Source organism: Prionailurus viverrinus, unplaced genomic scaffold, assembly GCF_022837055.1.
Source record: "Prionailurus viverrinus isolate Anna unplaced genomic scaffold, UM_Priviv_1.0 scaffold_45, whole genome shotgun sequence".
Classification (NCBI taxonomy): Eukaryota; Metazoa; Chordata; class Mammalia; order Carnivora; family Felidae; genus Prionailurus; species Prionailurus viverrinus.
Window position 1 is genome coordinate 350690 of NW_025927610.1, and position 16041 is coordinate 366730.

Below are 16041 nucleotides of genomic sequence, written 5' to 3' on the forward strand. Positions count from 1 at the left end.
ACAAAAAGGACAATAGGTGTAAACAGACAGGTCACAGAAACATTAATACAACTATAGGCTCTCAAACCGAGCAAAAGGGTGCTGCTCCGTGTCAGCCGTAAGAAGCGAAATGCAGATTAAACTAGTTGGAGAGGTGGCCCTTCGAGGCTGGGAGAAAGGCACTCTGACATCTCGCTGGCGGGAGCTGAGCTGGCAAACCTCCTGCGGAGAGTGACGTGGCTGTGTATCAAGACTACAAGTCCTTACGACCCCCGTGCAAGCAATTAGTCTCTCTGGGACGTCAGCCGCCAGGCTGACAGGAGTGCGAGGTGATACACACACTGGGTTCATGATCACAGAATTGTCTGTCACATCCGAAGACTGAAACAACCCAATGTCCATGAACAGGAGAGTATTTTTTTTTAATTGTGGCCTGTTTACACCATGACACGATACGTACTGGAAAAGAGAAAGAGGAGCGGCTCTACCCCCTAAATTGGAAAAATCTGCCAGACACTCGAGGTGTGCAGGCAAAGAGGCGGAACGCTGTGTCTCGTCCGTGGGGGTGGGGACTAAAATGTGCATTTCTACTTGCCTGCACATGCAGATAAAGAAACCCTGGAAGGCCACTCAACAATGACTGCTCCCATACATGGCTGGCAGATGCAGAATTGCACGAGCAAACCCAGGAAACCATTTGTCATGTTCCAGCAAGGTCGAACATGTGCACACACGAAAGCCAGCCGTGCCAACATAGGTATCCACGCCAGAGAAGCCATGCCACGCGAGACCAAGCGGCGTGCACGAGAACGCTCGCGGAAGCGCCCCAGGACAGCGACGGGGTGGACAGACCCCGTGGCCGTCGACCCCAGAACAGACATAAAACAGGGAGTGGAAAAAGCAAGCTTCAGGGTACGTGCGGTGTGGAGCCATGTACGTGAACGTTTTTAAACATAAGGAAAAAAAAATCACTTGTCGGTCACAAGTACATATATAAGTAAAAAAGTATTTTAAAGTATGTCTAGGTAATATTTAGGATAAAAGTTACCTTTGAGGCAGGAGAAATAACTAATGGGGAGGCATGTTCCAATTCTATCTGCAGCAGTTGAGATCTCGAGAAAGAAGATACAAAGGGAAAAGGAAAAGATTCTTAGGACCCTCATGAATCTGAGTCACTGTGAATCTATGTTTTTTAAATTTTTAGGTGATACTGACAAGACAGCCAATCTAGTAACAGTATAGAGAAAGCACTTGACCCTTTCGGGGATCTGTTGCCTGTTAAGAAAGAGAACTCTCTCGCTGACTCAAGCTGGTTTTGTCTCTGACTCATTTCTAATCAAGACTCCTTGGCTTCTGGGGCGCCTGGGTGGCTCAGTCGGTTAAGTGTCCAACTTGGGCTCAGGTCATGATCTCGCAGTTTGTGAGTTCGAGCCCCGCGTCAGGCTCTGTGCTGACAGCTCAGAGCCCGGAGCCTGCTTCGGATTCTGTGTCTCCCTCTCCCTCTGCCCCGCCCCCACTCATGCTCTGCCTCTCTCTCTCTCTCTCTCTCTCTCTCTCTCTCTCTCTCTCTCAAAAATGAATGGACGTTAAAAAAAAAAAAAAAGACTCCTTAGCTTCTGACACGGTCATACGTCATAGAAGTAAAGCACAAACGTTAAATGGACGTAAACCAACTTCAGCTCTTTAGACGAAGGTAACTTACCAGCTATTATTTATTTCCCTTTTGAGAAACATCAGCCAAGCGCTCTCAAAATCTTGCGGTGAAGCTTCCTTCCATTGACCAACAGAGTCATGGCTGTGAGTCAGCTAAGCGCCTCCGATCGGCGTCTCACATCTGGTGAGATAGGACGTGAGACTATTTCCACCCCATTGGCGTCTGACATCTTGGAAACGTTTGCTCTCTAGCTGTCTACTTGAGAGCTGCCAATGCCACTGCCCGATGAGACGGGAAAACGCAGCGACGTTCTCGAGTCATTAAGAAGGGAGCGACTCGGCGCGCACGGAAGACACAACAAACTGTAAGAGCGGGGGAAGAGGAAAGCTCGGGTCTCGGGCTGGCCCTTCGGGTTCTCCACTAGCGACAGGCGAACCCACGAGTGCAGAAGGACAGAGACCGCTCACCCAGAGCGGGACCAGGCCAAGAAAACAGAATCACAAAGGAGGCTCCTTGCTTCCTTCATCCTTCTTTCCCTCCTTCCTGAAGGGACGGTGCTGGGACCAGGCAAGAAGGAATGAAAGGGAAAACGGCGAACCGCCAGGTGCCCGGCACGAGGAAGCTGGAACGTGAAGGGGAAACCGAGGTCAGCTCCCGCTCGAGCCTTCGCAGGCCTCTGTACTGTCCCTCCTGAGACCCGGCCTGTCTCCTGTAACGAAACTGCTAACGGAACACCTTCCTCGGGCGGCCGCTCTGTGCGTGGAGAGGTAACGATGGAGACGCGTGCTGTAAACTCTGAAGGGCTTCAAGGATTCTGCTAACGGTGGTGTTGATATGCGCCTTACGAAAGCTCCGTGTGGGAGGCTAAGCACCCAGAGCACAAGTTCCTGATCACATGGCTCCCGTCAAAACATCACATGCTCTGTTCAGTCTCTCCTGGTGCACACACGAGAAAAGCCACCTGTGTGTTCAGACCAGCAGACAGAGGTGATCGCCGTTAGCACCGTCACGGTCTGGCCCGCGTGGTCTCCCAGGGGAGAAGAGGGCAGTGAGGCTCAAGGGTGAAGGGACACGTGCACGTTACAAGAACCACTGTCAGAGAACGCTTCCTCAGGACTTCCCACTCCTCCCACCCCTTTTTCCAAAGCGTGTACCGCAGGCAGTGAGGGACTAGATGGCCCGGAGTCGCCTTCCTGAGGAGGACCGTCAGGAAGGCAAGAGAAGACAGACACAGCTTCTTCCCAGAGCACGAGAGAGCTACTGTCACCGTGAGGAATAGTGGGCCGAAATCCAGAGGAAGAAGGAAACCTGGACGGGTGGGCTGGCGGCGGGGACTGCCTTTGCCACCACAGGGGAGGCAGCCGAGAGACCAGGCAGCAGCTCTGTGGCCCCAGGGGCCTGGGAGTCAGAAGCTGGAGCCCACAGCATGCCCAGAATGAGGGCTCTGGCAAAACACCCACAATTAGGGTGGGGAGTGCACCTCAGAACAAGCGTGAAATGAATATAAACCTGCAACCTTGAACGGACTGCAGGCCAGGTGGCTCCGGAAAGCTCAAGCCCTGCAAGCAGACTAAACTGATTTCAGAGAGCTAATGCCCTCACGGCACGTGGCAGAGGCAAAGGAAAATGCTCTCTGATGGAGGAAAGTGTACTGCCACGGATTGAATTATTTCTTCAGGGATGACTGGACACCAGCATACGTGAGCACGAAGTCAGTCCCCTATCTCAACACTACGTGGAAGAGTCAACCAAAATGGATCCCAGACCAAGCTTAAGGTCTGACGCTCTAAAGCCATCAGAAGGGGACATAGGTGCACCTCTTTAGCACCTTGGAACAGGCCACGGTTTCTCAGACGTGGTGCAAAAGCAAAACCAGAAGCAATGAACGAGCGATACATCTGACAACATGGAGGAACCTTGAAAACCGTTACGCCAAATGAAAGCAGCCAGGCACGGAAGGACACGCGCCATATCAGTGTGTCTGTATCACATGTGGAACACAGGCAAGTCTCTGCAGACAGAAAACCAATCAGCGGTGGCCTGGGGCCGGGGGGCGGGGCCGTGACTGCTCACACAGGGGGTTCGGTGCTTCTCTTGGGGGAGACGAAACTGTTCTGGAATTACACCATGGTGAAGAGACTAACAGCCACTGAATCGTGCTCTGGAAGGGTGAATTGTATGGTATGTGAATTATACTTCGATAAAGCTGTTCTAAACAATTATCGAATTCATTGTTTTCCCCACACAGAACGAGCAGCATGGTCGTCAGAGGCCCCGGCGCACAGGAAGGCAAAACGACACAAACAAGCACGTGTACAGAGCGGACCAGGTCCACCCGCGACCCAAACCCCTGTCTAACCAGACCCGTTACCTGCTTGTTACGGAAATAAATGACCATCGTTTCCACAGGAAACTTAGAACTGTAAAAAGTAAGTGGTATTTCCAGGCCGAAGAAGAAATAAGTAGAAATTCTAGAGTTCCATAACCAACGCTCAGAACCCAGTGAATGGGGACACATTTAACAGCAGCTCTGACACAGCTAAGAAGAGAAACGGTGAGCTGGAGAGAGACACGAAAACAGTAGCCAGACTAAAGGAGGGGAAAAGGGTAGGAAGATACAAAGAGAAGATAAGTAGAATATCGTTAAAGCATCTAATGTATATTTAAACATAGCCGGAAGGGAGAAGAGAATGGGACAAAGTGATATTTTTTAAGAGACATGGATGAAATTTTTTTTCTAACACTTAGAAAGATGGCAATCCACAGATTTAGAAGCCCAGGGAATTCCTAGCAGAATAAATAGAAAAGAATCCACATCCGGACACATAAAAAAAAAAAAAAAAAATCAAAGAAAATCAAAGGAAAAGAGAAAGCGGTAAAACAGCCCGTGAGCCGGAGGCAGACGGCCTTCTGAAGACCAGAGGTGGAGGGATTAACCACAGAGTGATCAGAATACTCTGCCATCAAAGACAAAACTGCTCAGGTCAACCCATTTTTGCCAACACCTGAAAAAATACAAACTGAAATAAAAACAGGTCTGGGGGGGGGCCCCCTGGGAGGCTCAGTGGTTGAGCGTCCGACTCCCGATCCTGGCTCACGGTCCGGAAGATCGAGCCCCATGTCGGGCTCTGTGCTGATGGCGTGGAGCCTGCTTGGGATTCTCTCTCCCTCCCTCTCCCTCTCCCTCTCCCTCTCCCTCTCCCTCTCCCTCTCCCTCTCCCTGACCCTCCCCCCCTAGCGTGCGTGTACTCTCTCTTTCAAAACAGGAAAACAAGACGAAACAAGACCCAGGTGTGGGAAAGAGGCCTGGCGACGCGAGCGGCTCAGCGGCCAGGCGAGCGCCTCACCTTCAGCCACTGCTCGGCCTGCTCCTTGCTCTGCACCGCGAGAACCAGCGGGTCGGTGCCTTGCTGGGTGATCTTCAGCTCGTGCTTCTTCTTCTTGCTGTCCTTCGGGATGTACGTGACGCTGCAGCCTTGCAGCGGCAGCTCCATCTGTGGCTGCTGGTCCTTGGAACTCTTGTAGCACTGCATTCAACACGAGACAGCGGAATCAGGCTTAAGGAAGTGCAAGCAGAAAGGCTGATAAAACTCCGGCACGACGGAGGGGCCGGCACCCGCAGGAGGTCTATCTGAGCAGCGGAGAAGCCCCGAGGCTGGGGGCTGGGTCTGCAGACGCACACGCGTCACCCACACGGGGCGCGCTCTGCATGGCACGTCCCCCCCACGCACGTGAAAATACATCCGCTGGTGGTTCAGCCAAGTTTACCGAGCATCGATGACCCGACTCAGCAGAAACAGAAACTCCCTCCTCTGATGGGGATCAGGTACCAATGGGGCGTCCTCGTTAAGCGACAGGAACGTGATACACTAGAACTGCCGAAAGGCACACCCCTGACGTGGGCAGACGATACTCTGGATGCTTTATTCTACGACCTACGTCGCCGGGTATCCGCCTGTCTCATCCTATCCCCTTCATCCCCATCAACGCGTCCTACACAACACGTCTGCAAGCGTTTGCTTTCTAGTTGAGTACAGGATCCAAAGTTCACACGGCTCCATTTACACAGCAGACATCCACTCTAAAGATCCCAGTGCCGTGGTGAGCACGAGGAGTTAGTTCACATCAGTGGTGTTTAATCCGGATCTGTAAAATCCGGACTAGAATCAAATCTTGTCCAAAGGTTTCTCCTCCCACCTTGGGTCTAATTGTATTACTTAGGACCAACTGTACACATCTTCATGGAAATAGATGGTCTGAGGGTTCAGGCATCCAAGTCCTACTCTGTTACTGATTAAACCTGGCCCCTGGGAAGTCTCTCAAGCTCTCTGAGCCTGTTTCCACATTTGTAACACAAACTATTGCTGTGGTTATCACTATTTTATGGAGTCACTAAATTATTAGTAACTATAACACCTCCCACCAAGTCAGCATCATATGAGGCATTTCATAATTTCATTTGATCGCCACAGCTGTCCATGTTGCAGACTAGGGAACTGAGGTTCACCTGGCTAAATAGCTTGCCAATATCAGACACCTGGAAAGTGGTAGACCCCAGCCCCACACGGCTTGAGTGCAAAGCCCACTACCTACTGGGGAGGGACAGGAGGAATAGACCCCTATTTTCAGAAATGACTTCCAGAGTCCTCTACTTTCCAGTTCTAAAACCTCGGCTCTTGAGCACCACAGGTATGGAACACATCCACTTTTCACAAAAATCCACTTGATGGCTGTCCCGGTCTGAGAAGGAAGGAAAAAAAATACACCGAATCCAACTAACCCTGGATTGTTACGAATACTCACCGTTCGGCAGTCTCTTGTATTCTAGGTTGGCGCGAGAAAGGAAAGAAACAGAGAAGAGGGAATTGACGAGGGGTGGGAGTTAGACGGGAAGCGTGACAGCTTGTATTTTTCTCGAGTTAAACGTCTCAAAATGGGATGTGTCACCAGCCCTACGTGAAAGTGCAGGCTGGAGACCCCTGCGGGTTGGGCTCCCGGGGACGCGGACTCTCAAACAGAGGACGGTGTGGGGTGTCTATCGGGGCGCCCCCCGAGAGCCACGCCCGCAGGACGGAGGGGTAGTAAGAGGGGGCAGTTCAGATAAAAGCCCTCAGCTGAGCCTGCGGGATCTCTGGAGCTGGAAGGCACCATCGGGGCCGTCCTGATGCAGACCCAGAGGAGGGGCCGTGACCTGGGCGAGCCGTCCTGAGGGGCGTCTGGCCCATCACGGCGTCCACCGCGGGGCCGCCTGGGCACGGAAGGTCACAGATGCCAGGTGCCTACTCGAAAAGCTGAGGATGCCGATGCCGATGGGCAGGAAGGCTCACTTAGGGAAGGGCCTGGCTCTTTGTTTTCCACTGACAGTTTTCTGTGCTGTTCAAACTTGGAAAGCGTTCGCTTTCGTCACTGTTGATGTTTTTTCAGTGTCAACAGGGGTGATCTGGGCACTTGCATCATAGGTCATTTTTGAAAAAAAAAAAAAAAAAAAGGTTCATCCTAGTAATAATTAACTTTGAATCTGCATTTTGTCAAAGAAAGTGTTTTCACATGGTTTTTCCGTTAGTTTCTTCTGAAATGTTTTACAACGAATCTAAATGGCAGGTGTTTTCATCCTGGGCATCCTCTCATTTGCAAGAAACGAGAGGGGAGGGGAGGGTGTGGAAGAGGAGGACGGTCGGGAGGGGTAGGGGGGCTGTGGGGCACCGAGGGCCCTGCTCCCTGACTGCTGAGACCACCACACAGCCACCTGCTTCCTGCTCCTGGTTCAAAACCCCTCTTTCACATGAGTCCACTGCACGTTGTTGAAGCATTTACATAACACGGCCACATCTTGCAGCCATTATGTCAGATTGTAAATAAGGACCATATTAATCTTTTAAATCTGTTTTTTTTTTTTCATTCTGTACTTTAAAATTCCCGCATGGCATCATTTTTGGCATATTCTAAATTTGGGAGAAATTCAGGCCACACATGTGGAAAAAATATGTATTCTCAGTGTTTAAAAAAATTGTTTTTAACCATTAATTTAAAAATATACAACGCCCTGAGCATCCAGTAAGCATTCCCATGATTCACAGAAGAAACTGTAAAGAACGGGGTTACCCGCTCCACTCAAGGGTGACACACAGAATCATAAATCCTCCCGTGTTCTGTTTTAACGGTAGAATTTGGGGAGAACCTTTTCTCCAAGGTTAATGAGAAGGAAAAAGCAAATGCGAAAATACACTCTACAATTCACAGTTCCGATGATCAACCACGTTTTCTACAAAAGCTGGAAGGACAGAAGGAGCAGGGGGAGTGACACGCGCTCTCAAGGGCTCTGGCTTCCTCAGGGGGCCCCTGTGGGAAGGACACGGCAGCGGGCGGCCCGCGTGTCCCTGTCCCCGACTTCCCTGTTTCTTAGCCTATCTTCCTCTTCAGCCCCTCAGATTAAACAACAAGAAAAGAATCTGCCTTTCGTCTTCCAAAAGAATTTCCTTTCCTGGGCACTCTCCCCGCAAACCGTGGCTGGCTCGCCCGCCCCACTCGATGACCTGGCTTTGAGGAATTCACTGACTCACGACAAACGAGAAAATCCATCTTGCGCCATCTGGCAAGTTAAAGCCCGTGCGTTTCCATGGGCACACGCCACAGACGTTAGTGGCCCGGGGCGGGAGGGACTCTGCCCACCAGTGGGGGCAGGAAGCGGAACCGAAGGCACGCAAGGCTCGGTGCCCACGGCCCGCACTTACTGCCTGGCGCCCGACCGCGGTGAGCGCACCCGCCGCCCCGCGGCCACTTCCCCCCAGCGGACGTCAGCGCCACCCGGGGACCGATCCCATCGAGTCAGACCGCCGCCCAATCCCGCCGAGCCTGGCCAGCACGAGCCGTGCGCGATGCGTTACCAGCAGCTTGGTGTCCTTGATGACACAGAGGAGCTTGCTCCACTGCCCGAAGCGCTTCTTCCTCAGCAAGAAGGCGCAGATCTTGGCGTCCTTCACCAGGTCCATGGAGGCCTCCTCGGACGGCCACTGGTGCCGCGTCTTCTTGCCCTTTCCGTCCTCCTCCTCCTCGTCATACGACTCGTAGGAGCTACTCATCGCGTCCGAGTCGTAATCTGCCAAAGGGAGGAAAGCGGTAAAGGTAAAGCGCCTGCCTGCAAAAGCCTTATCTGGAAGCTACCGCTGCTCTGGGTTCCAGAGCACCTGCGCCGAGCCAGTAAACGAGGAAGGGGCTCTGGGTTCCGTGCGCCACGCAAAGAAAGGGCAGTTAGTAAAAACGGGGGGGGGGGGGGGGGGGGGAGTCAACAAGACAGCCGGTGGAAGCGAAGGAAAAGTTTTCAACTGAAGGGCCTTAGAATCCTTCACCGGTGAGAAGCAGCCCTAGACTGTCCAGCGAGGGATCGGCCGCCTGCAGACCCCGCGGCGTCGGGTCTTGGCCCCGCCGCTGCCTGGCGAGCGGGCCCCCGGTTCAGCAGCGTGAACCACCAGCCGCAGAGCGCGGCCCTCCCCTACCGCAACACCAGGTCAAGGTTCTCCGGGGTCTCCAGCGTCGCCCCGTGCGCATCGCCACACCCTCGCTGCTGACGTTCCAGATCCAAGCCAAGGCCGGCCCTCTCCTCGAGTCCTCCTCGAGTCCCCCTCGGGGCCTCCGGACACACGTGCGCCCGTCCTTCTCATATGCCGCAAGGCAGTAACGCTTCGTATCAGAGGGCGTCCAGTCTCCCGAACGCAGCACATCCTCCCTCGCTCCTGCGGCGCTTCCGCCTCACTTGCCGTGTGTCCCACTCCATTTCCCTTCGCCTGAATGAACGTTCTCGCCTTTCACGATTTAATTTACGGGCACCTCCTCCACGATGCCCTCCGTGAATCGCCAAAGCCGGTCCTCCCTAATTCACATGCGGAAGCTCTCGCCCCAGCGAGACTCTATCTGGAGACAGGACTTCTGGGAGGTGATTATGCTTAAGCGAGGTTATGTGAGGGGGGTCCTAATTCGGTAGGACTGGTGTCTCTCTGGGGAGAGCAGGCGCGGGGTCTTGCTCTCTGTCCGCCTCGCGAGGACACTCGGAGACGGCGGCGGTCCGTGAGCCAGGACGAGGCCCTTGCCATGACCTGACCGGGCCGGCACCCTGCTCTCGGGCATCCGGCCGCCGGCACGGTGAGCAGACAAGCGTCTGGTGTCGGGCCACCCAGTCTGCGGCGTCTCGCTCCGGCAGCCCGGGCTGAGGCGCTGGGCGACACGCCCCTCGTGTCTGCCTCCACAGCCTCCACCGTGCTGTCCTGCTGTTTGTCGACACCCTGCGTCAGGCTGCAAGCCCCCCAGGGCAGGGAGACCGCCCTGCAGGATGCGATGGCCCCAGCACAGGACAACGTACCTGGCCCAGGGCAAGGAACCAGGGTCTGCAGAAGGGCAGACTGCTGGATGAACCCGTTACACCTGCAAAGCCCTCGGACGAACGGCTGGTGCAGAGTCCGAGTGCGAGGGACCGTCCGTCTTCTCAGCCTCAGCCCAGCCGGACGACAGGCTCCTTGACACGGCGTCGGCTTCACCTCTGCACTCTCCCGCACCCCCAGACACATCCGGAACACCTTCCCTTCTCAGGACACGTCTGAGAGACGGATGGACATCTACACGACGCGTGACTCGGGTGGACGAACTACGGCGGACGTGGCCGGCCGCGCGGTTCTGGAGCGATGGCAGCCGCAGACCTTCCGCTCGGCAGAATCCGCCTCTTGGCTCGCCGGGAACTGGGTCACAACCTGCACTCAGCGCTCATGCCCGCGCTCGAATGTCATCGCGGAGAATCAGTACTACGAGCGGGGACAGCTGTTCGGCTGGGTTTTCAATCACGATGAAGCGGTCAGGGAAGGGTGTCCAGCAAGAGCCTGTGGGGGCAGCGCTGAGAATGGGTGCGGTCGGGGGGCAGAGGCCGGCGGCCCAGAGGCACCTGCGTCCTGCCGATGAGGACCTGCCCAGAGGACCAGGCAGAGGGTGGTTCCAGGCCTGAGAAGGGCCCGGCCCGAACTGCTGCAGACAGAGAATGAGAGAACGGCCCATTCCTGCCTCTGCACGGACATACAGCCTTCCCCTGGCGGTCGGGCTGTCCTCCCCGAGGAAACGTCCTCCCCACGCGCACGCGCACCCACACCACCGCCCCGTTTAATGCGGGAGTCGCACCAGCTACTTAAATTCAGGTCTAAGTCAAGTCAAAGAAAATCAGGTGTCAGTTCCTCCGTGGCACTAGCCACATCTCCAGAGCTCAGCACTCGCGGTGGCAAAGCGGACGTGGTGCCAGAGCCCAGACGGGGAGCGTTTCCGCCGCAGGGGAAGCTGTCCGGCCTGTGCTGGAGTGACTCATGCGTGCCAGGTAGAGCGGGGCAGGCCGTGGGAGACAGGCCGGGGGGGGGGGGGGGGGGGGGTGGTTGGCACACAGGGGGCAGGGGACACCAAAGGTGAAACTCGATCCAGACCTTTTATGCGTCGGTGCCAACCACACACAGGAGTCGAGGAGGAACGCGGAGCAAAAGCACCGAAAACATCAGAGCGGAGCCTCTTGTTTTCCAGTAGCACCTACATGCTTGCCACAGAGGCCACGTTAGTGGTTACACTTGTGGGGAGGGGCTGGGATGAGGAAGGGGCACACGGGAGCTTCTGGGGCTGACGCGTTCTCCTCGTGACCTGGTGGCGCTTCCACAGATATCCTGGATCGTAAGTCAGTAAGTCCATATGCATATTTCGAGTGCTTTTCGGTAAACGTACAATGTTTTACAGTAAAAGGGTTTTAAAAGGTCAGCGTGGCTACAGCAGAGCTCACGTGGCGGGGAGTGGCGAGGCACGACACCGAAGGTAAGCGGAGGGCCGCCAGACTCGGAGAGACCCAGTGCGCACGGAGGTCCCGGAGGGGCGATGCACAAAATCAGATTTTTCCTTCCCAAAGGTTATGCCCACCATAGTTTGAAGGACCAGGAATCCCTCAGTGCTTAGCTCATTTCCTGGAATAGCGAATCCACTAAACACTTAGCAAACGAACGAGCAACAGCAGTAATGAATGCTTACAAGTGGGAGAAAGACCTTTGATTTCATTCATGCAACAAGTATTTACCAAAGGCTCACGATGCATCAGATACTACTTTTCTTATTTATACAGTTGACCCCTGAACACAGTTTGAACTGCACCGGTCCACCTAGAAGCAGATTGTTTTCAAAAAACACAGGACAGTCCTGAAGATGTATTTTCTCTTCCTTATGCTTTTCTTAATAACATTTTCGTGTCTCTAGTTTACGTTGTGAGAATACAGTACATGATACATATGACAAACGAAACGTGAGTTGATGGACTATTTGTGCTCACGGTAAGGTTTCCAAGCCAACAGCAGGCTGGCAGCGAAGATTTCGCAGAGTCAGAAGTTACGCACGGATTCTCCACTGTGCGCAGGGCCCGTGCCCCCACCCCCACGGTGTCCCAGGCCAGCCGTGCTTCCACGGGTACAGCCATGGAAGACCAGGCCCCCGCCCCTGAGACGGGCGCACCTCAGTACCACGGTCCCCCCTGAGCCGTGGTCTCACTTTCTGTGGTTTCAGTTTGCCACGGTCGGTATGATCCAGAAGCAGGTGATTCTCCTCCTGACGTGTGGTCAGAAGGTCAGCAGCAGCCTCACGCTGCATCACGCGCCCACGTCACCTGCCTCCTTCATCTCTGCACATGAGCACTTGCCATCTCACATCATCGCAAGAAGAAGGGCGAGGGCAGGACAGTAAGACGTTGAGACAGAGAGAGAGAGAGAGAGAGAGAGAGAGACCACATTCACACAACTTTTATTACAGCGGTTGTTACACTGGTTGCATTGTTGTCAATCTCCTGCTGCCTGATTTACCAATTAAACTTTATCACAAGTATGTGTATAGGAGGAAACACAGCACATACGGGGTTGTCTGCAGCTTCAGGCATCCACGGGGGTCCTGGAACGTCTCCCCCCCCCCCCCCCCCCGGAGGAGGATGGCCAACAGGGCCCCTGGTGGCCCTCTCTGTCCTGGGGAGGGCTGAGGTGCCCAGCGGAGAAAGACAGCAGGTTCACTGCCCACTCCCCCCCACCCCCCGCTTCTGAGAGAGAATCGGCACATTCCTTTTTAGGAGACCGGCAGCCAACTTAGCAGGAAACACAGAGCAGTCAGGGGTACTGACCACAGTCTGAGCCTAAAGGAAAGTCAATCTCTGAGAAGTCTCTCCGACGCCTCCCCAACGGAGAGCAGGACGTCTCATTACCTCCTCATTCCCTGCACCCCCCGGTGGCTCCAGCAGGACTTCAAGGAGCTCACTGTCTGGGGCTGGGGTTTGGAATATATTAGGAAACAATGAGGACTTTGTGAAAAGTTAAGAAGGACCCGGGACGGGGGAGGAGGAGAAAGAATCACCACCGGCCTTCAGACCTTGAGGTAAGCGGAACGGGTGTTTCGGAGATGGATGGAGGGTTTCCTTTCGGCAAAGTCCGAGAGGGTGCCGATTAGAAGCCCCCAACCCCCGGCATGTCCCGGCATCCCGTGTAGACGTCTACGCTCCTTATAGAGCAAGGAGGCAGCCCAAAGAGCCAGCCAGAGACCTGTGTGGATCTGTGTGTGTGCCTGATGTCACTGGTTAGGAAACAGTCCTCAGGCCAGACTAGTCCCGTGGGCAGTTGTGATGGAACCAAAGAACATTCCGACGGTCGATTACTTTCAACCAAAAACGTTAAAATGCGTAACGTACACATATCTCCATAGCCCAGAAATCAGAACATTTCAACCAACTGCCCTTGGGGAGCGAGAGGACAAGGGGCGCGGGCGACCGGGAACCAAAAACAAGATGAAATGTGGATCTGAACCCAAAGCCCCAACAAGATCCGCGGCGACTGCCGCCAGCTCAGCCAGGCTGGACCCGGCTTCCAGCCTTCCTGGCCTGTGTGGCCGGGGTGAGGGCCAGCACCATGGGCCGCCACCAGACGCAGACCGGAAGGCAGAAGGAACGGCGGCAGCTCCACCCTGAAGGAAGGTCGAGGTCACCGGAGGGTGCCAGGCGCTGCCGGGCTCGGCCCCCCGTCCCGGAAGTGTCGCCCGCCCTGCTGCGGGGCCCCCTCCCAGGGCAGCTCGGATCCCCTCGGTCCTGCGCCACGGCCAAGAGCACCGGCATCTTCTGCGTCGCCCGTGTTGCCGAGTGTGGAGGGACTCACAGGCAGATGGACTTGTCTTCGTGGATTTCGGCGAGGCCCTGGGCCCCGCCACCTCCAGCCGGCTGCTCTTCCAGATTTCCGAGCCACCAGATGCGCAGACAGCGGCTTTCGTGGACTTCTACAGCTGCTGTGACTGTGTGAGGTCCACGTCACCGTGGCTCTGTGTCTCGGATCACACCCTGTTCTAGAAGCTAGCAGAAGCCTGACGGAGGGCAGGCCCCTAGAGGTGAAGCTCGGCACAGACCCTTTAGGATTTCAGGGCACGGCGACACCAACCTCTGGAAACACTTAGTTTACCTTGGAGAAACTGCTTTTGGCTCACTGACACCCTAGTGGCGTCTAAATGCTTGGTCACGGGCGCCCCAGCTGCCCAACACGGGCTCCGTGTCACCTGACCCACCGCGGAGAACCCGACCCTCACATCCCAGCGGTCTGCGTCCATCGGGCTCCTCCAGGCCCAGAAGCTAGTAGTTCAGATGCACGTGGTCCTGTTCCTGCCACACGGGCTCCTTCTCCCAACAGGGACCCCTCGGCATGGCCTACGGCTTGGCTGCGTGGTCAAGACTAGAGACGAACTGGCAGCAAGGAGGTCTGCAGAGGGGTGCGGACGGGCCTCCCAGATACGCTGGGAAGGTGAAGACTGACGTACCGGGAGAGCTCTCGGCAAAGCCTCCGCGGAGGGGCTTCGCGACCGGGGACATGACACAGCCCATTACACGAGCGTCGGCCAGCCTCTTTCCCCAGGCTGCCCGTCCAGATGCATTCACGCACAAGTGGCCGTGGTCCGGGGATGGACCTCCGCTCGGCAGTCTGATTCCCGGAGGGCCCCGCCCGCACATGACCCTGTGCCCCGCGGCCCCAGCCGGCCCACCTGGAACTGGACCACGTCCTCCACGGAAGGGGCAGCGATGCATTCTCACTGGAAGAGATCACTCAAGACAATCTGCTCTCCCCGCCACGATGCTCCTGCCTACAGCCCCATCCACGGTCTTGCAGAACGCCCCGTTCACCAGCACGGCATCCCGCGACGTTGCTTGTGACCAGAGAACTCTGTTACAGCAGAGGCAGCCCGCGCTATGGGTCTGTGCTCGTGAGACCCCCTGGCCGTGCTGTGTCCCCGTCCCCTGAAGCGGGTGACCCAACAGGCCAGCGGAATACCCTTTGAATACCCAGTTCTAGGACCAGCTTGACTGGCCACCCCTGGAGACTGGGGGTGCCATCTTCGAGAATGCCTTCTGGCAGGGTGTGCTGCGCCTCAGTTTCCCCCAGAGCCAGGGCTCACGGGTCTGGGAATCTAGGGCTGAACACGGTAGTGACTCCTATCTCTGTTACCCCTAGCGATCACGGACATTTCTGCCTCCCTTCCCTGACAATTTTGGCTCTGCAGCCCACAGGTCTTAGTTTCGAAGGGCAGAACGTCCCCTCCAAAGGACACAGTGACTGCTCCGTTAACCCAAAAGTGGAGACAACAGGGGGGGTTATTCCAGTGGCTGGGGTGACTAGTCACGGCCACACCAGGGCGAGGGGGGCGGGGCGCGCAGGTCTCTAGGGTGGCCCCGGTACTCCCGCTCCCTGTAAGTGAACCACCCAGTGCAGCACAGACCTTTCGGGAAGGAAAGGTGAGTCATCTTACCGGGTGATTGGCCAAGGTGCTTGCCGAAGCCAATGGGAACAGGAAGGAAGTTACAAAAACGAGCCATGACCACTGACCAGTTGTAGAAATGAGGACGGGACTAGTTACACACGAGGCTACTCATCCTGACTCTGCTGTCTGCGTGTGTCTCCCCCACTCCCTACGATCTCACGGCAGAAACTCTAATGGCAGGTGGTCGTGCATCACAACCTTCAGGTTACGGGCTCCCAAAGGGGAGAAAGACCCCGCGAGAAGAGCAAGGGACTTTGCCTCCTCTGGGGTGGAGGGCCGGGGAGCTTTCTGTGATACGGGCGACAGTTGGGTCCCATGACCCTGCACTGTGACCCTGCACTGTCCCTACCTGGAAACCCAACGCAGTTCAGAGCGTGTGCCTGGGTGCCAGACAGACGCCGGACAAACGGCGGTAGCTTTACACCACATCAACCGAGCAAGGCTGCAGTGACATTTCCCAGAGTCCCTTTCTCGGCTGGCTCTGGCCACAAGAGAGGTCTGCGAGCAGGCCGGAAGGCCGGAGGGGAGCGGCCGCCAGCACTCTCCGCAGGCTGGCGCGGGGGCCGGGCGCTGCTCCAGCG

General features: G+C 55.7%; 1 protein-coding gene across 6 annotated transcripts in view; it reads right to left on the minus strand.

Moving 5' to 3' along the window:
- AFAP1 (actin filament associated protein 1) overlaps positions 1 to 16041 on the minus strand; it is a 148430-nt gene that overhangs the window by 53995 nt on the left and 78394 nt on the right. For all 6 annotated transcript variants that reach the window (XM_047847311.1, XM_047847309.1, XM_047847313.1 and 3 more), the window contains 2 exons: positions 8518 to 8729; positions 4981 to 5160 (listed from right to left, as the gene is read on the minus strand). In XM_047847311.1, the coding sequence (XP_047703267.1) occupies positions 4981 to 5160; positions 8518 to 8729 (392 nt within the window). The remainder of the gene's footprint in view (positions 1 to 4980; positions 5161 to 8517; positions 8730 to 16041) is intronic.